The sequence below is a fragment of the Tyto alba genome, unplaced genomic scaffold, assembly GCF_018691265.1.
Source record: "Tyto alba isolate M040663 unplaced genomic scaffold, T.alba_DEE_v4.0 Super-Scaffold_40, whole genome shotgun sequence".
Classification (NCBI taxonomy): domain Eukaryota; kingdom Metazoa; phylum Chordata; class Aves; order Strigiformes; family Tytonidae; genus Tyto; species Tyto alba.
This window is the reverse complement of record NW_024881316.1, coordinates 16,285,597-16,309,573: the sequence shown is the minus strand read 5'-3', so window position 1 is coordinate 16,309,573 and position 23,977 is coordinate 16,285,597. Positions and strand designations below refer to the sequence as shown.

At 40.2% G+C, this 23,977-nt stretch overlaps 1 protein-coding gene and 1 long non-coding RNA gene across 7 annotated transcripts in view; one reads left to right on the top strand and one right to left on the bottom strand.

Moving 5' to 3' along the window:
• Positions 1-75: 75 nt before the first annotated feature.
• LOC122154530 lies at positions 76-18,712 on the top strand. Its single transcript, XR_006166515.1, has 3 exons — positions 76-401; positions 1,028-1,029; positions 18,703-18,712. It is a non-coding gene; the product is annotated as an uncharacterized LOC122154530 (long non-coding RNA).
• The window catches only part of FILIP1 (filamin A interacting protein 1), a 111,721-nt gene continuing 91,225 nt past the window's right edge, over positions 3,482-23,977 (bottom strand). For 5 of the 6 annotated variants that reach the window (XM_042803532.1, XM_042803533.1, XM_042803534.1 and 2 more), the window contains 2 exons: positions 20,760-23,565; positions 13,537-13,754 (listed from right to left, as the gene is read on the bottom strand). In XM_042803532.1, coding sequence (XP_042659466.1) covers positions 13,548-13,754; positions 20,760-23,565 — 3,013 coding nt within the window. In that variant the 3' untranslated portion in view covers positions 13,537-13,547. Of the gene's footprint in view, positions 5,783-13,536; positions 13,755-20,759; positions 23,566-23,977 lie in introns of those variants that run through there. The other variant, XM_042803535.1, reaches the window with a different exon arrangement.

Below are 23,977 nucleotides of genomic sequence, written 5' to 3'. Positions count from 1 at the left end.
GGTGGGGTGGGGTGTGGCAACCTCTCAGAAATAGGAGCAGTGTCGGCGTTACGGTGGTGATGTCGTAATGTAGGGCGTTTCCTCGGAAAGTTGTGAGCGCTTGTGTTAAATGAAGCAATTGATACCCTCGCTCTCGGGAGTTGTTTCGCACTGTATTCGTGCTCTGTCGTCAGCAGGTGCTGTCAGAGTTGTTACTTCTTATTTCCCTTGGGAGCTAATCTGGCTTCATCAAGTAGCCACTTCGTGGAAGGCAGCGGTGGTGTCTGTGTTTGTATGCCACGTTACCTGTGTTACCAGGCATCGTTCAAACAAATGCAACACTGAAAGTCCTCGTTTCTCACTTTATTAGCACTTTTATGTTAAAGTCTGTTTTGTGAGGATTCTGTAATTCTTGCTGTAGAGTAATCGCCAAAAAAACACTTTCCGCAAGTGTTTCTGTATGATTTTAGGGGAAAAAAAAAAAAAAAAAAAAAAGTTAAAACTATTTAAGTAATTTTATAAGCATGTAATCCAGTCTTAGACTTTTTAGCTGCCTGTGGAACCGTTTCCCTAAAATAAATGCCTTTTAGCACTCTGAAGAATCGGAAAGCATCAACAAAGACCACTGGGGGGAGCAAATTGTACAAATGCTGTCTCTATGGCTGCCACAAAGACCTCTTCATAGACAGCACAGGAAATTCGGACGCTTAAGCATCTAAAATTTAGGAATTAATTTGGTGCCTAAATAATTATGTAGTGTTCAAAAATTAATCGTATTCCTTGTGGCATCTGTGCAGAAGCTACATCTCATTTCTAATTTATCCTTTTCATTATCTTGTGGGCCCTACCTTTTGCTGTCATTCCCCCTAGCTAAGCCCCTTGTCCCTATTATCACCCTTTTCTGTATTATCTTTTGTTTTCAATTACCACCTTCAGCTATAGTAACTTTTACTCCACTCCCACAGCTTCATGGAAAATGTGATGAGGTGCAACCTGGGATCTCAAGGGAACAAGACTGCTTGTAAAACCTGTGCTGTGAGATGGCAAGGAGTTTCTGTGGCAGCAGGATAGCCAAGAGGCAGCATCAGGAAGATGCAAACCTTACTGCTGCCAGGTATGAGAAGACTGGCAAGAAAGGACGTGATAAATTTCTGTGGGAATCTGTTCTGCAATGGTTAAACTGGTCAGGGGCTCTGTCAGCTGTTGGGGAGTAGCCACGATAGTGGTGCAGGGCTGTGGGCCAGCCCTGTGTGGAGACACTGATGTGGTACTAGCCTTTGTGTGAAACGGGCAGAACGACAGTGAGGCACTTCCTAGAGGATCTGTCAGGCCCTCAGTCAAGCGAACAGGTTGATGTGAAAGTTTTCCTTTGACAAGTTTCAAACTGACCTGCAGGGGAGACATCTCACCTAGGGGCCAGGCTAAATCCAGTCCAGGAAAACCTCAAATTATGTCTGATGGAGATGAGAAGAGCCCCAGAACTTTCATGTGCTAATCTGCTCTGTTTGTACCAAATGATGTGCTAATGTAGCCATAGCCACAAAAGCCCAGGATAAATCTGGGAAATGTGGAAAAAGGACAGAACAGGAGAACTTGGTCCTTTCCACCCAGTAGAATTGGGTGCTGTCCAATTTTGAACTGGAGAAGGTGCGGTATGGTAGACATCCCCATGGCCAAGCTGTGATGCAGGGGTAAGTGTTGCCATACTGACAAAGCAACAACTGAAGTGAGGTGTCTGAACTACTCTCTGCTTGGTCTTCCGCATCATGTGAAAAAAAAATGATATATCATACAGATCAGATCCACTTTTGACTCTCTCTTTTCAGTTAGTTGTATCTAAGGCCATATGTTCATCTACAAGCTTGGCCTACACATACATTTTGCATTATAACAGGTGAATTAGAAACATGATTTTTCTTTTTACCGATATAATTACTTCCTTGGTAACATAACTGGCTGCAATTACAAGGTATACCTTACTTCCATTCTTTAGAAAAATAAAGAATAGCAGCATAAATACTTCAATATATTGGTTTTACTTTTTCAACGGTAAGCTAAGGTCTTGGTTAGATATTATTTCACAGTTTTACGTTATGCAAACTCATTTATATCCAGGCAAATGCAACTAACAAATTTCATGTTCATGAAATTTTACATTAAGATGATGTGCAATGTAGTGCACTTCACATTGGTTTATGTGCTGTTATGAGACAAATAGGTACAGGACAAAAAAAGAAAAAGAAAAATACTTACCAAAACATACATTCATAATGTTTCTTTTTTAATATGTGGAATGGCAAACTGATTTATTAGGCATTCACCTAGCAATGAATGCTACACAGAGATATTACGTAGTCGAAGCCTCAGTACGTTTCATTTTTAAGGCAAGGAAGAAGCAAATATGTACCAGACTTCCTAAGAATAAATGCTGAAATTACAATATTTTAATTTGAAAGCCGGTCTGGTTTCAGGGGTATAAAATGAGCCTTAAAAGTGTACAAAAATTAATGTATTGTAGTTAATGTAAAAGACCACCAATTAGCTTTTATTTTTTAATTGTATTCCATTAAGCCCCCAATATTATCATCTTCTGGCACTTACCCTATCATTACCTTGTCCCCTTGTTTCTAGGAAAGATGTAAATAATTATTTTTAAAATAAAATCTAAAGAAATAAAACCTTATGTGGTTAAACCCCCCAATAACTATAACGGGCAAGGGAAATAAAATGCGTTAACTGCCAAATAGATTATTTCAGGGAGCAAAACTATATAACTTAAAGCATTAAATATGAAGTTTTCAACTTAAATGTTACTGTTCGGAAGAAGAGATAAAACTTAGTGATTTTTTTAATAGGTTGAAACATCATATCACCTATAATTACACTAACATAAGTCTTTCTATCCTCTTTAGACAGCAAGAGATCTTTAAGAGAAAAGTAGATCTTTTGCTGTTTTTCAATTGCTTAAAAGCTACTGGTATCTGTAGCCCAAGGTAGCCACTACATTGGCTTGGTCTGAAAGCACTTCTTGATTACTTCCTTTAAAATGACAATACTTGTAGAAAGTAATCACATCTTTAGTCTATATTAATAGATTTCTTCCGGCATGTCCCCAAAATACAGGCTAATTATGTGGCTAATGCACTTTCTTTATTTATTTTAGATTCAAACCCAAATTGGGTAATGTAAAAAATTGACCCGGGACATAAATGCATTGAAGATGAAATGCACCTGTCAAAGTTCCCTTTGCACACGTTGAGTTTTACCCTCCAGGCATTTCTATGAAATACTTCAGCTGCTTGCTGGGTGTCAGATCAGAATTTATTATTCTACCTGCATAAACCATTATCAGTGATGAAATAGTATCACCACTGATCTTTTATGACCAGTGTTACCAGTCTCCCACTTCAAAGTGATGCAGTTCATCAAAAATATTTTTAAATCTAAATGATTTCAAATACACCACAACTGTATTCATGCTTTAAACAAACCTTTATTTTGTAAAGCTTAAAAACTTAATGTATTTGCAAAACCGTAAACGTTTATATATTTGTTTAAGAATCATAAACCAAAAGGGGACAGCTCACACATGCGCTCATACTGAATCGCCTTTATATTAAGATCTAGACAATGAAAAATATTTTCTGCTTTGATTGGGACCTTTTAAATTTAGACTCAATTTCAGAATAAGATTTTACTTATATCTTACTCATATTTAAAAGCTGAAGTTTATGTCAGGCACATCACTGTCACTTTCAAATAGCCAGCAATTTCATTCCAGATGAGCTCAATGTAATTGATAACATGGACAGGTTTTGATTCTTTGAAATAATGCTTTGAAAATAGAAGATCTGGGTCATTACAGTGCTCATTCTACTGTGCAGTAAATTGAAATGTGGCACATACTAAACTTTATTCACCTCAGCTGTATTACTCTCTGAAAGCTGGAATTCTTCTCGACTCACTCTAAAATATGATCTACAGACACAGCTATGTTATTGGCATACACTGTCTGCTGTAAGAAAAAGAAAAAACACTTATTAAAAAACTTGGTGTACCAGCTGAAGTATACTCTATACCAACAGAATGACTCTTTTGCAAGGATAAGAAGCATTTATTTTGATTAGTCAGTATAGTTCTATTAGCAAACTCTTTACAATGCAGATCAACTCCGAGAAAGTTTATACAGGTCCCAGAATATCCTGCTTCTCTACAATGTCAGCGTTTGCTGCAGAACTCATATGTAGAAGGAGAAGCAGCTCCCATGTCTCCCATGAAAATCAAATTGACTACAAAGCAGTGCGATATTACAGCTTCAAAGATGAACTGACCTAGTCATCTCAGTGGGACGCTGAGTTAATGCACTCTTTCTGGCATCTCACAGCATATCTCCTGCAAGCAACACCATTTTCCCTTCCAAAAGATAGTTTCTCCCAGTAGCTTCTGCAATTAAAAATCTGCAGTATTTTAAGTATGTGCCAATGACTTAGATTAAAAATAATCCATTATGAAATGTATAAGAAAAAAAAAGACCCTGCCTGGGTTGTATCCAGCTTTATTTATAATCCATTCAAAAATCATTTTAAGTAGAGCTGCCACAGAACTTTCTGGATGCTGTGTGAAGAGCTACCACCACCACTGCGGAACGCGCCCGTCAGCGTGCGGCAGAGCGCACGGCAGCTCACCTGTGCAGCCCCGCTAGCCCAGCACCACGTATTCTGAGCGTACCAGCCAAACATCTCTGTCAGTGCAGTGAGAGCACGAGTTTAGCAACCACTGAGTCATTAAGGGCTTGGTGATAGATCCCTCTCCGTATCTTAACATCTGAATCAGTTTTACTGTGTGCATCACTGCGATACCACAGTGAGGTACCAGTCAGAAAAAGGAACTTCCAAGGCCATACATTCTGTCCCTATAAACAAATACGTATATGAGTACTGTCAACCTTAAGAAATTAGAGTTGAAATTCAAACACTTGATTACATTTGCATAGTTGTGAAAATTTATTAGTTACAGTGTAATGAAAATCAACTTTTTTGGTACAGGCAGAAATAAAAACATACATTATACAGAAAAAAATCACAGCTTTAAAAACTGGCTTACATTGTTTAAAATGAGTAAATCTGTTTGTATTTCAAGGCATTGGACTTTAATACTCAACTTTATGCCAAACCATCACACAGTGCAAGAAATATTCTGCAATAGTACAAATTCCATACAGCAGTCTTCAGAGTATTTAGTCTCACAGAATCTCATGGTGGCAAAAAAATGCACTGAATATTTTTCCATTTAAACACAAAACATTGCTGAAGTTAAATTTTTCTTTCTTTACATACTCTCTATTACAAAAATATCAAATTGCAAATTTGACAGTGTATTCTACAAATAAACGCACCATGGACAACAGGAATTGCAACGTTGGGACAGTTACTTTACAAAGTGTATTATAAAAATAAATTATATGGCAAACATCAAATAAAATCAAGCATGTGCCTTAGGCTTTGCAAATAAAAATGAAATTCAGCTGGCAGAAAGACTGCTTCTCTCTCTCTGACTACGTACTTTCAAAATATCAGCAAGGCCCTTCATTCTGAAAGCTCTACCAAGAAAAAATATATAAAACCTAACAGAAGCAATAAATACTTCCACGAATAATCAGTAGCACAAGTGACCCTGGTGTTGATGGTAGAGAGCTTCTACAGCGATCCATCCCACTGGCAAGGAGGGCAGTGCACACAGAGCGCGTGCAGTGGGGCGGGAACTCATCTAGAGTTCATGCGTAACTGGTGAATGACGACACTCTCTAAAAGAAAAGACAGCAAAACATTGGGGTTTATGAAGCTGCAAATACAAGTTACTTTAAAGAAGAACAATTGCAATGGCAGCACAAAGCATTTTTCTTCTAGAAATGTCTCACAGACTTACTCTCACATCACTGGTTGATAAAAACTGTCCTGGTGGATGCTACAAAGGGAAACTAAATTAGTACCAGGCTAGGGCTCAGAACCCCTGGGCTTCCACTTCAATGTCAAGACCATCATTTGGTCATCCATAGGAAAAAAAAGACTAATACAGTTGAATGGATTAGACCACAGGGACACCAGGGTTTCAGTCCCACACCCAAATCAGGTAGAGGAAGACTTGGAGTTGGGTCTCCTGTATCCTGACTAAGCAAATCCATCATAAATCTGCTGGCAATCCTGAAATGGGGGTGACAAAGACATATGGGGTCATTTCCTCATTTTTTATTTAAATTTGGCTTAGAAACCTAGGTTGGTTTTATTCAGCTAGTCTGCTTGAATTTTGCTACCAAACTTCAATGGCGATAAATTTCAGCCATAGCATGCAAAACTAAGTGTTTGCATTGTCTTTAAAAGGCTGGGCTTAACTTTGCCCTTTGTGTCACGCAGGAGATTCCTGATCCTGATTAATCTCTGGGCTCTGCTGAAATACTAATGACCTGGTTTTCTGTTCTTCTATCTACATACACTGCTCTTACAGGCAACTTCTTTAATATAAGAATTTATCTATCAGTGACATTTTTCTCTGAAAAGGTGTATTTTATGCATTTCAAATAATATGAATGTACCAATGCTAACTAGAATTATACTATAATACAATTTCAGAAATACTAATTGTCTTAATTGAAGCTATTTTTCTTAAGATTCCTTCCTATCTTAATAGTCTGAAGATCTTTCAAAATTTACATGACCCAAGAAATGACACTAATCATATTATTCCCTTTTACATTTTTATTGACTTCTGCCTGTGTCTGCTTCCTAACTAATATTTGCAAGGTGTTTGATTAAGTTACACTGTAAGAAGAAAGAAAAATCGTTTTCCACGTACTCTTGCTTCCAGAACTTTGCCACTAGATGGCAGATGCCAGCGATGCTTTTCATACATGGTGCATCAGAAAAGCAGGGCTAAGGTAACATTCCAGAAAATACGTTCAGGCAAATGAAATAATAGAATTTCCCAAATAGAAAATATTTATTTTCCGTATAATTTATCAATAACACATTATTTTTAACAAGATATGTATACCTGATCTACCAAATTTGAGCAATGAATGTGAAAGAACTACAAACTACAGTAAGATTTTACCTTACCACCAGTGCTGTTCTCTAACTTGAAGCTCTTGTGGAATATGATGTAAAAAGCTGCATTTAATTAATATCAGACTGTAACTTCAGGCAAACTCTCCCATTAACCTAAATGAGTCACATGAACTCTATATGATATTCACTATGCACATTATATATTAATACAGAATTTAGATACAAAATTCTAAAAATTAAGTGGGTAGCAGAAAAATGTCATTCTCCTTGTAAAGGCTTAGTCACTGAATGATCAGCAAAACTACAGTACATTTCTGAATCAGTCTTCCTCCTACAGACCAAATATAGCAACTATGCAGAAAATAATTGTTAAAAAAAAAGAGATAATTTCCACTCCTGTTGTATGCTCTTAGTTTGTCTATCAGTTGTTTGTGTTTGAAATGCTGATATATATATAAATATATATTAGACACATACATACGTACACACACTCTAGTTACTAAGAGGTGTCTGAGCAGTTACTAAGCTAAAATTATAGTAGGGCAGATTTTGTCAGAGTTCTGTTGGACCACCCTCTGTAGGAATATATCTGTAGGATATGATTACATAAGTTTTTCTAGGGTTATAGATGTGAATATTTCAAGGAGCTACAAATTCACTTAAACAACCAATTTATTTTAATGACAGGAAAAGAAAATTAAGTTAATGTAAAACTGCTAATTCTGCTTTCGGTCCCACTGATGTGAATCAGAACTTCTCCAGGAAACGCATCATTAACAGCTGACCTATCAAAAATACCAGTTCATATAATGAAGCACATCAACTGACATTTTAACATGTGAAGTTTAATTTTCTCTTACAATATATACAAACAAGTAACACCAGGTAATAGAAAAATGTATGTACTGCAGACAACGCATGCCCAAGCAACAGAAGAGAATCATACATTTCTACTTGTAAAATCCTGAAGAGAGTTTTTAAAGTGAAGAACCATTCATACCTGAGTGATTCATACCTGACTCTCAGCACTGATAGTTCTGCATCTGAGAGTAATCGGTTAACCCTGATTGCACCTTCCAAAAAGCCAGGTAAGAGCAGTGTGTAAGGGAGTAAGATTCAAAGGGAAGTTAACATCCATAATGAGAAATGTTGCATATAGTTTTGCCTGAGAGAGCTCAGGCAAAATTAAGGGAAAGAGAATAACTCACACTGATGTAGGGGTGAAAAACGTTCCCCTAAATGAAAACAAGTTCAAAAGATGAGCTCACAGAAACTTCTGCCAGCAGACTACAGGTTTCAAAGCAACTCAATGAAACTGGCACTGATGTGTGATGGGAACATATAATTGGTCTGAAAATTGTCCTGTTGCAGCTTATGCCAAGCACCTGAAACTCAGCAGGACAGTACCTTACTCTCGTTAAAGACATGCTCTGTCACATCTGATCAGGATTACTGAATATTCATGTAAATATTGAGCATGTTTTAGAATATGCGTAGCCTATTTCAGTCAGTAACATATGACTTGGCATCCAATTGGCATGAATCAACATATTAACGTGACTTCAGAGATTACTCACATGATGCTAATTACTATGTGCTGTAAGTGGTTTGAGGTTTAAATATGGTAACATGCATACTCTATGGGTATATTCAGAAGAGTCACAAAGTGTTATTTCTTTTTTGAAAAATCACAGTAATGGGTGTCACGAAAGGAAAGAAAGATGGACAAAATAAGTCAAAACCTTTGGGTTTTTTTCTATTATTTACTTAGTATGTTTACTGATCTGAGAGAAATCCCCCAGGCATTAGGGTTGAAGTTCTGTGCTCCCTCATTTTCAGCCACACTCAAATGTATTGTTCTGCTAATGACTACATTAGCAATGCTCACATGTAACAGTAATTCAGGTGACAGGATCTTATCTAGGGAACACAGTGGAAAACTTATTAGGAACTCTTTAAAACCACAGAGATCATCTGGAGAACTGTAGGATCACCTTCTCAGTCCATGTGTGCTGCTCATGAATGGGTTGGCATTTTCCCTGCTCTTCCCCCTCTCTATCTAACTGCTGTCCTAAGCCACGTGTCCCTGCTGCTGGGCTTGAGTTATCACGGCTACTTATATGGCCACGCAGCCAGCCAGAACAGGGCATCTCTCCAGCTGACATTGAATCCTACAAAAAATACAAAGATTGGTTCTCAGCCAGCTCAGTTCCTGAGGAAGCACTGTAACTATCATTATTACTCTGAGCTGAGTGCATTTTGCTACTGAAACTGTTCCACTTCATTAAAAAAAAAAAAAAAAAATCAATGCAGAGAAAAAGGTAAGAGAAAAAGCATGAGGATGAGTCATTCTAGATGATCACCTGGGCAGAGGAAGGCTTGGTTTCTGCATTGTAATCCAGTAATGTAGAATACCCAAGAATCCCTGTAAATAAAGGCCCTACTATTTTCCTATGTATCGGTGTATCAGAGTTTGATTCTTTGGTGCCTAGTAAAATATGAGGTCTGAACAAAGCTTGTCCTTGTGGTGTTTCTGACATCACTCTCCTCTGTTCATTCTGTGATGTTGTATGAAGGTGAGTTCATGCTACATTCTCCTGTGCAATGGGGCACTGCTAAGGTCTTGCACCTCTTCTCTGTCGCCCTTTTCATTAAACTGGAAGAACTTCTTATTCTGGAGTCCCCTACTGCTTTGTCCGATTTGGATGAAATTGGCTGATGTGTTCAATGTTATTCATTAACAAAGGACAGATGGAGGGATGGATGAACACAGACACTTCATCTTATAAGCCTTCTTTTCACAAAAGGCCAGGCTGAAAGGCAAACTTTGGAACAGGGACCAGAATCTGGGGGGCTTCCTCCTCCTAGTTCAATATCCTGATCACTCAACCACTCTCTTGTTTCTGCTCAGTGAATACCGAAGCCCTCCATGCAGAACAGCGCAGCCTTTACAGGAGGGAATGAGAATGCCACCTTCTTCCCCCTTGACCTGTCTGTCAGTGACACTGGTGGACCTGGCTGGACATGATGTGGGTTTGAGTCTCCTCAGATACTGGTGAAAAGGGGGAACCCATCTCCTACATTTGAAGAAAGGTTTCAATCAAGAGCTTTATTAAACAAAGCAGGACTACTCCTACATTTGTGTGGTATTTGATCTACTAGGAGGCATTTGTAATTCCACAGTCACTTTAAAACAGCTTCATGTTTCCTACGCCTGCCTTCTTTCTTTTTCTGGCCCGCGAGCCTGGAACTAAGGTATGTTAAAGCTAGCCTTTATGCTTTTTGCCAGATTCCTTTTCGTTCAGATCAGTTCCCCAGTTGAGTTCAAACACTGGTGCCAGCTCAAGGGACAACCACATGGAAGCGAGTACTTTCTTGGCTAGAGGTGACAAAGACAGGACTACAGCTTTTGACTCCAGTGTGGGGTTATATCCTGACTTTAAATGACCAGGAAATTGTGGCTTGACTTAAAGCCCTTAGAGGAAATACAAGAATACCTGTATTATGGAGCTCAGTTAGGTTCAGAGGCTGCAGTGCTAGTTAAGTCACAACTGAAACTCTGACTAGACAAGGGCAGTGGAATAACTTCAGGAAGATCTTCAGGATGCCTCTGGGGCTTAGGCACTGTCTTTAGACATGGTTGTCTAAATTGCCTTCTGGAGCCGACCTACTGAATGGAGAATCTTATTGTAGTCACTAATCATAACTGCCTCCAGATTCAGAGGAAATTCCAATATAATAAAGACAGGTATGTTTCAACTTTCAAGACTTTTGAACTATAGGCTCTCTTTTTTCTTCATCTTACCCTTCTTCTACCTTTAAGAAACAAGAATCTCAGGTCAATTAAAACATGTTAAAAATGGTGAGTACAACTAAATACCTGGTTTTAGGTAACAGTTAAACCAGTTGCCTGATTCCAATTATTTAGGCTTCTGCTATGGAGCAAAAATTCCTTTTTGTTGTGCTGCCCTCGGGAAAAATAACAGGATCCTCAGCCTGACCTGTCTGGAATTTCTTGATTTTGTCTCATGGAATCCTACTGACTCTACAATAATCCCCAGCTTGTGCTTGCAGTTCTGGTTCAGTTGTGCTAATCTGTATGTCCTGGATTTCAGGTACTGTAAGGCCATCTTGTTTTTTCAGGTGAATTAATTTCTTCCATCTCAAGCAAAACAAACAAATTTTTCAACCACAGGCACACACAGAGCATTGCCTTGCATATAGTAACAGTTAACTAAGGAACTAAGTTTATTTGGAACAAGGATCTGAAAAAGGAAGGCTTAAGGCAGCTGTAGTTCATCACTGTATCAAGCCACATTAGCTTGGGGCTCATGTTTGCAATATTATTTAAATGACTGTTTTGACCTGAAGACTTGCTTTGGTGCCTGTATTTAGAGTGAGTATCTAGCAAAAATCTCTTAATAATGTGTTTTCTTCAAACATCTGCTAGAAAGTCTACATTACAGTAAGAACAGTAAGATCTCAGCAACAATTTATTGACAAATTGAGGCTTTTAAATGATAACAATTAGTTTAAGGGATCTGATGTATTTCTGGCATAGTAACTCACATTGCTTGTTAATTCCAGTTTCCAAGTTTTATCTGAAATACTGGGAATTGAGTGTTAAGAAAAATGCTACTAATATGAACCTGATTTTCAGGTGTAATAAGAACCAGAACCTTAAAATTAACAGGTATTGCAGGTGCTGCACATGTAAAAATTGAAACCTACTTTTTTCCAGATGCAGCAGCAGCTTTTATACCACTGACAAAAATGTCCTTCATGTAAATAATAAAATGCCAGCTTCACACTGGGATAATGGCCATATCTGGATCTTAAATTGGAGAGCAATGCAAAATGCAGACTAAAGGCTAAACATTGCTTAGGCTGAATATAATTTTGTTGGCCTTCTGTGGCAGATTCTTCCATCAAATCTCCCAGACAGAAAGCCATTTAACATTTCACCCACTGGTGCATTTTTTTTTCTGTGAATTGTATTTATTATTTATTGATGTTCTTCCTGCCTTGCCTTCTGAAAGCTATTCCTAACCACTGGGTCATTTACTGCTTGCTGTGGTGGTTAAGGTATTATACAAGCTTTAAAACCCTCATTGGTCAGTCTGCTTGGCCTCATTTCTTTTGGTTGTGACTTTCTTATGTGGAAATCAATCACTTAATGGCAATGCCTTTTAATAACTTTACTGCTATTAAACAAACAATCATAACAGTCATTGGCAATCACACCATTTCCATGCTGGAATGATTCCTTAAAACATGCTTAAAAATGCAAACATATAAATGAGGAAATCACAAAGAGGAAAGGAAAAATGATGAATTGCCATGGTATTGTGAGGCAGTCTGTATTTAAGACAAAATATTTTAAATGACTGAGAATTGAGAGTAACTTTCATACCAAGCCCTATCTCTTGCACTGTTTAGACCAAAGCTGTGCCTTTAGGTAGCAATTTCTGCCACCAGCATTTCGTGCTGACTTCCCCTCTAAGATGTAAGGATGCTTGGCAACCAATGTTTAAATATAGCACAAGTTCATCCAACCAGGAGAACTGAAAACCTAGTGAAGAAGTCAATGGAGTGACTTGCTTCATAGCCTTTAGTGGTCTCTGGAGCAGGCACAAATGGACTGTATTGATTTTGGCCAGATCAATGTTTCTCAAGCTTTTTCTAAAGACTAAACAGCTTTTGGCTCACTTGCCTTCATCTGACCCCTGAGCTGGCAATATCTCAGCGTGTGTAAGTCAGGGACCTGGTTGTTAGTACTCTCTACAAGCATTAACCCCCTCTGGAATAAATAAGCTGCTGCTTGGCACTGCTGCTGCCAAACATTGTGCAACCTCCCTACCCCCTTGAATTTTGTAACCACCTTGAGAAAGCAGCTCACCACTGAGAAATGCTGACTTGGATGGGAGACTCCTAATGAGAAAGCTGGGAACATGGCGCCCATTCCTTCCCTCTTCCCTTCCCTCCCATACCTCAGGTACTAGCTTTCATTAAAACGGGACCTCAAGTGTGCTGTCTCCTGGCATTGCTTCCCTAGGCAATGTGGCATCTCAATAATGTGATCACAGGAAAGAAGGAAAGTGCCCCGTGCAGTAGCAAAGGTGGAAAGTGATCCATTAAGGTGGAAGACAATCTAGTAAAAGTGACCAAACTTCCTTCGGTCTATTAAAAAATAACCAAATCTATCATTAAGAATTCCTGAACTAAATTAATAACCTAGCGCAGTTGCCCCATTCTCACTTCCGAGGCTGAAAATCTTCCTGGCATACAACTGCCTTTCTGATGGCTTTTTTAAAATTTTTTAAACTTCAGTAAGAAAGCAGAAGGATGTTGTTACTTAAGTAGTCAGCGCACACACTTATTAGTTAGTTGTAAGTGACAGCTGCAGGACTTCATTAGTACAGGCAAACATGAGCAACTACACAGACAGGGAGCTGACTTCCATGGTAGCAGTAAAACCTGCAGAACATACCCCCTGAGCCACCGCCATCAGCCCTGACCCCCGCCGAGGGAGGCAGAGCTGCTGGCTGAAGATTTCTTCAGTTCTATTTTCATAGACTGAGTCTCGGCACGAGGCTCGAATTTTGTCACATTTCCTGCTCCTGGGGCTGCCACTACTGGCTTTCCTGCTTTCATACCTTTTGACACAGGAATGCGGGTGGGTGTAGGTCTCGGGGATGACCCATCCTGTCCTGTCTGCAAAAGAAAGAGACAGAGAAATTTCATGAATTTCTTTTCATATGTGCTCATCTTACACTTTCCATTGGTTCTTCATTTACCTCTCAAGCAGCTATGTCCCAAATCATGCCTATTAGCAAATTAGTGTCACATTTGGAACCTGGCCATAGCACATACTGGTAGAATAGGGCCAAAGTTGGGATCAGATGAGTTTCCCAGAGCTGAGGTCTGGTGTTTTGAATCAAGATGTCATAGGGATGGGAATCCCTGGAAAAGTCCTATTCCACAGCATGACACAGTGTAGGATGACCTTGGAGGCTACTGAAACACTGGTTTAGCTTCCAGGCAGCTGTCAGACAGATATTAGCATCTTGCACAGAGACTAGCACAGGCTCTCAAAACAGGATAGCTATGTGAGGCTAATGCTGAATCCAGAGTAACTGCCACATTTTCAGAGCTGGGGCAAGCTTTCTCAGCATTATAGATAAACTTTGCTTCCAAAAGTGTGCTGGAGCCACTTATTTCTGTGCTGGGAAGTGCACGGGGCTGGGAGACAGAGAGAAAGCAAAGATACAGATTTCCTTTTGCTGTGGCTGTGGCAGGAGGGCTGTGGGAGAGGGCTCTCCTCCTCTGAGCCATAGCCGCAACTTGATGAACTCTGGTGAGGGTGAAGCAGGCAGCTCAGATTTCCTGGGATGCCTCAAGGCAGTGCGGGACAGGGTCATTTTACTATCTCTGCTGGTCTACTGCCCTGGACAACAGCCTAGCAAGCACATTTATGCTCAAGTTTGAGGATTTGGGAACAAAAAAACAAAAAAAAAAAATCCTAAGTGGTTGAGGACTCAAGCATGGACTGGCAGACCCAACACGGCTCCTACAAGGGATTTGTGCCCTTCTGGAGCACCAGCCAGAGGCCAGGCCAGTATCCTACAGCTTTGAAAATGTAAGCAGTACATACACTTAGGCAACTGAATCCTACTGTGTAAACGCAGGAGAACTTGGATAGGACAAAAAAATTCAAAAGAGTCAATGGACATTTTCTGTCTCTATTTGCCAGATACTCTTATACATACTCTGCAAGGCCAAAACTGGAAGCTACCGCTAAAGAAACTACCAGAAGCTGTGATTTAAGGAAAATACAACCATGACAATTCAGAAAGGAAAATGTGTTTTATCTTCTGCAGTGTGTAATATGGACACAAATGTCAGTGTTGACAACTTCAGTGTCTCGGCTGAATTTCATATGTGACTTTTTTCTGTTCATAAAATGGATGAAGACTTTGATCTCACAAAAGAGAATGCTTCTCTCAAGATCCTGGAATCCTAGCTAGACCCATCTGCTAAATGGCTAAATTCTGCAATTTACAGCATGTAAGCAAAATAAAACTAAACTGCTGAAATAGATTGGATTAGGGGATCGCAGAAACTACAACATGTATTTGCATTTACTTAAAAATGCTTTTAAAAAATGGTCCACGAAGGAGCATTTTTCTCTCTTGAAGGATTTCCAGCCAGTAGCATCAGAGCCTTCTGTCTGCATCCTGAGTATTCAAAGGAAAACCATTCCTTAATCTTCTAAGAACAGTTCAAAACCCCATGTGTACACAAAAAAAATCACAATTGGAAAACTTGAATGCTGTCTGCCTGGCAGGAAGGAAGCCATTTTCAATAACTAAAAGCAACATTTACAATAGCAGTCTAAAGGCTAATATGGAACTCACATGTAGATGTCAAAACAAGTTAGGCCCATACAATTCTGTAGGGCAAAACATGCAAATGCATTCCATCAGCCTCGGAAAATATGTCAACATCCCAGGGAACCCAAATGACAAACATCTTGTACTCCTTGAAAGAGCTCCACAGTGTGTAAACATGAGGCAATCAAATGAAGTAGCTGGAATCTCAGGCATTTCTTCAGCTTTATTCACATGTAAATTATTAACTAAGGATTTGGGCGCTTTCAAGTTACTCATTTCAAGCCTAAATCACTCAGAAGCACTTTGAAAAGAACTCTAACTTGCTTTAAATTTCTTAGTTGCCTTCCTTACAGCATACTAACCTGTTGATAGTATGAAGCTAATGCCTACTTCACCCACAGCTGCGAAGGAATTTTGTGTTTGCTAAGTGAAATGGCACAAAGGTGGCTCTTCACCAAGCAGTCCCCTTTGGTGAGCGTGACGGGGTGAGCAAGCAGAGGACACTCTCCGATACCCATCTGTAGTGTCTGTGGCAGAGAACCCACGCGACTGTCTGTCCCTTGGTCATTTCCTCCAAGAACCAAGCTCTGAGCAATTCCCTCCAGCCCTGTTTGCAGGCTGCTGTCTTCTGGTTGATACAGGAATGCGGTGCCAACCAGAAACCAACTCTTGGGCAGCCGGCATGGAGCACGCAAGCCGTGGGCCTGTGGGACACGGAGTGATGCTGCCTGGCTCCGAGCTGGCAGGACAGGGTGCTGGAACAGCACAGCAGGCCAGAGCGAGGTGAGTAAATACATGACTGAGAGTGCGAGAAATACACGCAGCCGCTAAGCTGCTTAGGTCGATAACCAGTGCTCACTGCAGGCACTGGCAGGTCTATTAAACTGTGTTACAGTAAGGTTGGACAGTCCCATTTAAGGAAAAAGAGCAATTTGAATGCACAGAATATTTAGCATGTTTTAGTGGTTTGTAACAGATCCTGCTTAGTGCATTTTATTGACACACACAAAGAGTGCTTTCATGTGCACGTTCACTTTTGGAATATTTTAATAACAAAGGTGCTTTTTCAGCACTTGTTCCTGATCAGATCAGGGACCAGCTTGCCCTGGACCAAAATGGTTCAGTTCAGTGGCTGACACAGATAGCTAGTGCAATTTGAGATGCCCTGGGTTACTCAAGCTATCTGCACAGGGCTGGTAGATAAGACTGAGGACCCAAGAAGACCTGAAACCTCTGATAAAGCAGCTGGAAGTTAGGTAGGCTACTTGACAGCACTTAAAATGACACTAAATAAGTACATTTAGGCAACTTAATCCTGAGAGGGTGGGACTTGAGATCTAGTCAATACAGTCAGTGGAGCCGAGTGGGCAGTTCAGCTCACGCTGAAGCTAGAGGTGTCTCAGCTGAATCACCCTCCCGTCTCCACAGAGCCAGCACAGAGGGCTCAGGGCTGGCAAGGGGACAGATGACCAGGGACTGACTCCGTTGCCTACACTGAGGCATCTTGTGCCATCTGAGGTATCCCGTCAGCTTCCACTGCAGAGAGCTACAGGCCCGTGTTATACCTACAGGCCTCATGCACTGTGTTTTAACAGCCACAGCACATGCAAATAGCACCATGCACCTCTATTTGGGCAAGAGAGCTGACCCCTGGATCTCTACTAACTCTAACAGAAGCTTAGGGCATATATGGGACACCTACTAAGAGCTAAATTTAGATGCTGATCTCAAACTAAATGCTGCCCAAATGAAAGTAACCTTATAGTTGCTTAGATGTGTGCCCGGTTAGCTCTGACACACAACAGCCTTTCAGCCATGCCTTGCTGCCTCGGTCACAGGACACTTGGCATGGCTGGTGCCGTGTCACTATGCTGGCTCTGCTGCAGCTGGGATTCCCTCTGCTCCCTGCAGATGTGCATGTCACCAGATCTGCTGTGTACCCTGGCAGCATAAACAGCTGGTGCTGTATGCCAGGCTTGGAGGAGGTGGGGAGCACAGGGATGAAGTGATTATTGGACTGACACCCATCCTGGTAGCAAAAGAAGATCCAAATTCATCAGCAATCCTACAGCCAAATGTAAGGCCTAAATCAAAAAACAAGATATAGGCATCACAACTGGAGTTTTTTCCAAAGAATATTTGTTTATATTCTGTGGGTTTTTTTACTGTAAACTATACGAACTGTCCCAGGAACAGGGACTTGGGGCTAATGTGCTAAGGCAAGACTAAGGACCAGCCTACAGTTTCAGGCTGGTTTTGGTCTGCATAGCCTCTGGTCTCAGAGTCTTGAATTTTTGGTTGTGCTGTGGTCCATCTGTAATAAAAAACTTATCCGCTAGGTCTGCTAGGGTAGTCCAGGTATTTTCCTGGGAGTGGGTTTGACTCAAACCAAGCAAAGGAGGACTGAAGCCCATTTTTTCCACTTGTGTGGTAATTACCCAAATCCATAGCCTATCATATAAAGGGAGTTACCAGCTTAGGGTTTGGTTCTTTTTTTTTTAATCAAAGTGGCAATGGTTCTCTTAAAGGCTGAATTCAATCCAGCTGGTCAAACAGTCTCCATCACATCGGCTCCTGCCATGGAGATCCCTGTGGGACTGGGCTGTGGTGGGTGGCAGTGCTGGTGTGACAAGGCCAGCCACTCAGCTGGCCAGCCCTGGGCTTGTGCAGCAGGCAGAACATGAGGTGCCTCCAAACCATTTGGGTTCAGTGAGTTCAAGGGCCAGCGGAGACACAGTCACTGGCCGGTGCCCGTTTTGGTTCAGTGCTCAAAAATTTCCCAAGCTCTCCTTCAGGTGCCTGTGTCTTTCTTTGGATCAGGGTCTCACTTCATCTAGATCAGAACAGTTGCAGACTCAGAAGAGCATTTGGATCAGGGAAATACAAATCTCTAGCTACTCTAGAGAGTATGTGAGTGTAAATCAACACAACCATAACACCCCTTAATCCATGAGACTCATGGGATTCAAAAATCATCATGGCCCATTATGAAACCACAGTCTCTGGTTTTGGACTCACATATCCAGGGAGACATCACAGTTCAGGCTGACACTTTAAAAGTACCCAATGTTCACCTTAAAATTAACTTCACCTGCAGTACTGAAGATAACTCTATAAATTCAAATTGGAAAAAGATTTTAACGTTTTCAAATATGAAAACAGTAAGTGTAAATTTGTTACAGCAACAGATGAGAGCTCGGGATTTCAGAATTATTTTTCCCTTTGTAGCTTGGCACTGCTTAGTACGTTGTAACAGCATCTTCTGTGAGGAGAGTGAAGAAAAAAATTGAAACCGGTGAGCTAAGAAGGCAGCTGTGTATCAGTTTGTCTTCTTTGATTTTATGAACTTAAACCCTCAAAATTATATTGATGGTGGTTTATTCTAGTGTTACTGAGTAAATGATCACAACTTCTTTTTCTGACGAGGGGTATTGAAATGTGTTTGTAAAGTAGTCATTTGCAAAACAGATGGTGAACATACAACTTCTATCTTTTTTTTCTGGGGGTTTGGGAGGAAAAGGCACATTTGAGCTTGTTCAGAGTTCCCTGCTCATCTGACTAGAGACCTTAAAAAACAAAGGGAAGCATAAGATAAAGTAAATCTTATGGTTGAACTATTTTCCTTACATTCCAAATCAGGGAGGATGAAGTGAAGAAAGAAGACACTTTTTAGCTAGATCAAAACAAAACAAAAAAGTTGTGTCTGCTACGGTTCAGTGCATCATCACAGTAGAGACAGACATCTAGTAAAAAAGAATGAGGAACTCTTAAAAAAAAAAAAAGTTTTCCAAGCTTCTGAGAGACAAAGGAGCTTGGAAATTAATTGATTCAAGACTTTTTAAAAAATGAACAGTTGCCTCTAATATGTAGGAAAACACTGTATTGTAAAGTAACTATAATACGTTATATATGTGGGAGAGAGAGAGCACATGTGCAATCCCAAATAGATCCGTGTGATGAACACAAGTTTTCTTCAGTCAGAGGGCTAAAATGGGAAGAGCAGCCTCTCTCCAAAAGTGTGGAAGCGTATCTTAAATCCATTTTGACATTTCAGCTTGGAAAGAGATGGCTGAAGAGCCGTGTTGTAGGGATCTGCAGACTCCTGAGTGGCACGGACAAATGAACAGGGATGACTATTCAGTATTTGTCCAGATAAAAGAAAGAGGCTGTAACCAATGAAGGTATTGCATAAAAGGTATCAAACAAAAGAGCATTTTTCCCAGAGCCCGCAGCTGAATTCACTGCCCCCTGATGTTGTGGAAACAACAGTATAAATGAGTTCAAAAAGCAATTAGAAGAATAAATAAAAGAAAACTCTGCCATGGTCTATTAAACACAAAGATGTGGCTACAGGCCCTGGTTCAGAAATACCTACCTATTGCCAAAAACTGGGAACAGACGCTGAAAATAATCTTCCCCTAAGCATCTGCTACAGGCTCTGTCTAGCTAAATAAGCTTTTGGACTAATACAGTGCTGCTGGTTTTCTATTTTGGTTAAATTCTTTCCCAGGGTATTTCTGACTAAAGCAATGCAAAACCACATCCAATAATAAACCTAGAGGGAGGACTATCAATAAATATTGTCCAATATGTTTAAGGACAGAAGTAAGAGACTGATTTAAGTATGAAACAGAAGCCAGAGTACCACCACAGAGGCACAGAGAGAAAGCAGCAAAAAACATGTTAGAGGAAGCACTACTGTAGTACAGCACTTATAGGAGCTGAGAATTTCAAAGGAACAGAAAGAGCTTTACTATTCACATACTTGGAGCTGTAAGCAATGATACCATGTCTGCCTATTTATTCCTTTGGAGTTCACTATCATAGCAGATACTAATTGAATTTTAACTATAATGGGATTATACCAAAGAAATACCAGCCTGCATGATCAGACTCTAAAGACTTGCCAGCTAGGCCAAAAATCATTATGAATATTTTCAGAAGTCAGAAATTGTTCTCACCAACAATAAAAATACGGTTTCTTGATCTGTGATTTCCATCATTCCTTGTCCGTCTCTCTCTCTCACTTGCAATTTTACAGGACTGCCATTATGAAAATAACTTTAAAGGAACTTTGAAGGGACTTCCTTAGAAAGTTATTCCTTTGAGAAATAATGCCAAAGGTACAGCAGTGTCCAACACTGGTACAAAAATATATGAATCAGGCAAATTCTGATTTTATAGTTAAGCTTGTACCTGAAACAAATGCAGGGAAGCCAAGAGTTTCTCCTCATGCCACCCATTTTCTGTGGTGGTGTCTCAAATCCAAACTACGGTTGCCCTTCTCCTTACCATGAAGACTACACCATGAGACTATGCTGCTTACCACTGATTGTGTTCCTCGAGTGGAAGACGTTGTAGCAGGCGTTATAGTGATAGTGCTTGTCACCTTGCTTGCTGCAGGTCGCGAGGACAGGTTGTTCCGGGGTGATCGAAGGACGGTACCAGTCACAACTTCTTTCTCTGCTGCTATGTTCATCGGTCTGACTGTTATCACAGGACTTGCACCATCAGGTACAGCACTGGGAGAGCGTTTAAACTGGGAACCTAAGTGGATGTGGATTTTGTTGTCTTCTGTTGTAATAATGTTGGCGTTGGCATTGTACTTGCGGATTGGAGTTGGGACGGTTTGTTTTTCTGGTGTTACTTTGAAGACAGCCCTTCCCATGGTCATATCCTGTGACTGCGGAGAGACAGAGATTTCTGCTGGTGCTGCGGATGTTGATACTGTCATAATCTGAATTGGCGATGCAGGTCTGTCAGAGAAAGGTGCTCTCCCTCCCTCTGGGGACTTTTCCCTGGAGAATGTTGTTATAGTGACTGGAGACATAGAACGATCTGGGCCCATGGGACTTTCACTACCTTTTCCTTTTTGTGGCATAACGTTTGGAGAAGGAATGATGGTTATTCGTGGCTTCTGATTTCCCAAAGTAGGAATGACAGTGGTACTTGAAAAAAATTCCTCTGAGGTTGGACTGGTTATCTCCAAAGTAGCTGTGCTGTTCTCATGGTCTGGTGTCACCCGAATATGAAGAGGCTGACCCTGCTTTGGTGAAAGGACAACCTCTCCGGGATGTGCTGGACTACTGTGCGTTCGGGCTCCTTTATCAGGAGTTGTCTGAGCCCCAGTTTCCCTCTTTCTTATCCATGGTATCCAAGATTTCCTCATTGCAAGTTCATTTGCTGCTGGAGGATATCTCTCGAGCACTGAAGAACGCTCCATGGGTTTTTTCAGACCTACCTGTCGCAGATTGCTCATGATGTGATTCTCCTCCTGGAAGGATTTCCTTATAAACACTGCTGGAGTTTCTTCTTCTGCTGCTTCACTGCTTACAGCATCTGTTTGCACGCCAGTGGATGTCACGGGAACATCGACCATTCTTCGTCCATTTATGCTAGGCCTCAGTGCACGGCTGTAACGCTTAGAAAGCTCCAGCTCTCTTGTTAGGTTCAGAACTTCCTGCCCCATGCTCTTGTTTTTATTTTCTTCTTCCATAAACCTTTGCTGCAGAACCGAATAATCGACTTGGAGCTGAGAAAGCTGGTCTTCTTTATTCATCAGCTCATGGATTTTTTCCTTAAGAGCTTGAACTTCTGCTTTCAAATCTCTGCTTTTGGCCTCTTCCAGACGAAACCTGTGCCTCAGCTCTGCCTCCTGGCTCACTGCTTCACCTTTTTCTATTGCTTTGGTTTTGGCAATCTGGAGTTTCATCTCCTCCAGCTGTTGAGAAAGAAAGTTAGCTTTATCCTGCTCCGTTCTAAATTTCTGCTCTAGCTGATCATATTCATCTTCTGTCTTCATCAAATCTCCTTCAACCACTTCCAATTGTTTGAGACGTTTTTTCAGTCTTTCAATTTCAACAGTAAGTTCTTTAATCTTGTTGTCCTCGTGACAACCATGCTCTGGTCCTTTCCTGGTTCGACCTCTTGTAATTTCTCTTTCTACTTCCTCCATACCATCAATTCTTTTCTTTAACAGGTCAACTCTACAGCTTAGTTCAGAGGATTTTTCTTCTTCATTTCTCAGTTTGCCAATTAACTCATCCCTTTCCTTTGTCAAACTGGACACTTTTTCCTCCATTTCAGACTTCAGTTTCAAGAATTTCTTACTTTCTTCTATCAGTTTCTCTGTTACATCCATAACTTTCCCTTGTTCAACTTTAAAATTCTTGTTTAGACACTCAACCTTTTTTTCCTCCTGCTTTATTTTTTCCATCATATTTTTTCGTTCATCAACCAACATTACAGTAAATGACTTCAACTTTGTAAGGTCATCTTTTAAGCTTAGTTCAGCCTTTTCCAACTTGTTTTCTGATGCCTCAAGGTCTTTCACTCGAGTCTTCACCACTTCCAACTCATTTATCAAATCCTTAGTCAAGTTCTTTTCTTTCTCCAAGTTTAAGTGTAACTGGGTGCATTCAGACTTACTTTTACTGAAAGCCTCTTCCAACTTCTCTAGTTCTGACATTCTTTTCTGCAATTTTTCCACTTCAAGTTTCAACTCTTTGCTATGGTGCTCTTCCTCTTGCAGTTTATTTTTCAGCTCTTTACACTGGGACTCGGTTTTTGTGATCTCTTCATCTTTCCCCTCCATTTCAAGCACACGCTTGCGGAGGTTTTCCACTTCTGCCATTAAGCTAGAGTTCCCACATTCCCCTTTCGCTATTTTGTCTCTTAGTTCTTGAAGTTCCTCCTCAGCTTTTTGAAGATTTTTGTTCGTTTCTTCTAGCTCCTCTATTCTGCGAGTCAACCCCACTAGCTTAAGCCTTAACTGTCTATTATGTGACTCTTGATTAGCCAGTTTAGCAGTCATCTCCTCATGTTCTTGAGACAATGATGATGTTTTGTGTTCAAGTTCTGCCTCTAACTTCATCAGTTTTTGTCCATCTTCTTTTGTTTTTGCACTAATAATTTTAAGCTTCTCTTCTTCTTCCTTTAGTTTGTGGTTTAAGTCCTGTATTTTCTGGCTTTGTTGACCAAGTTGTTCAATATGCATTTGTCTTTCATCCACCAGCATGAGTGCAAATGATTTGAGCTTAACTAGTTCTTCTCTTAGTTTATTGAGTCTCTTTGTATGTTCCTTCTCCTTCCGGGCTTGATAGATCTTCTCCTGCTCAAGAAGTTTCTTCAACCTGAAACAATTTAGAAGACGTGTTAAACTGAAAAATACTATATATATATATATGTGTGTGTGTGTGTATTTCTCCATTTTTTAAACTGCCTTCATTTTATCAATCATTTTTTCCATTAATAACCTATGTAGTGTTCCAAGAAATGCTTACATCAGTTACGTTCCCAAACCAAATATTTTAAATTACAAAAGTTAACTTAAAACTATATAAAATGATCTATAAATCTGAAAAGCAGTGAAATTTTATACATGTATAGATAACAAATACATCAGGTTTTAATTCATTTACATTTATTTCTCTGTTAAGACGATGTTGGTAAAAGTATATAATATCCCAACAGGACAGGTACAGGTATACCTACTCACCAATCCATTTATACCAAACTTGTTTTGCAAAGTGGATTCCTCCTTAT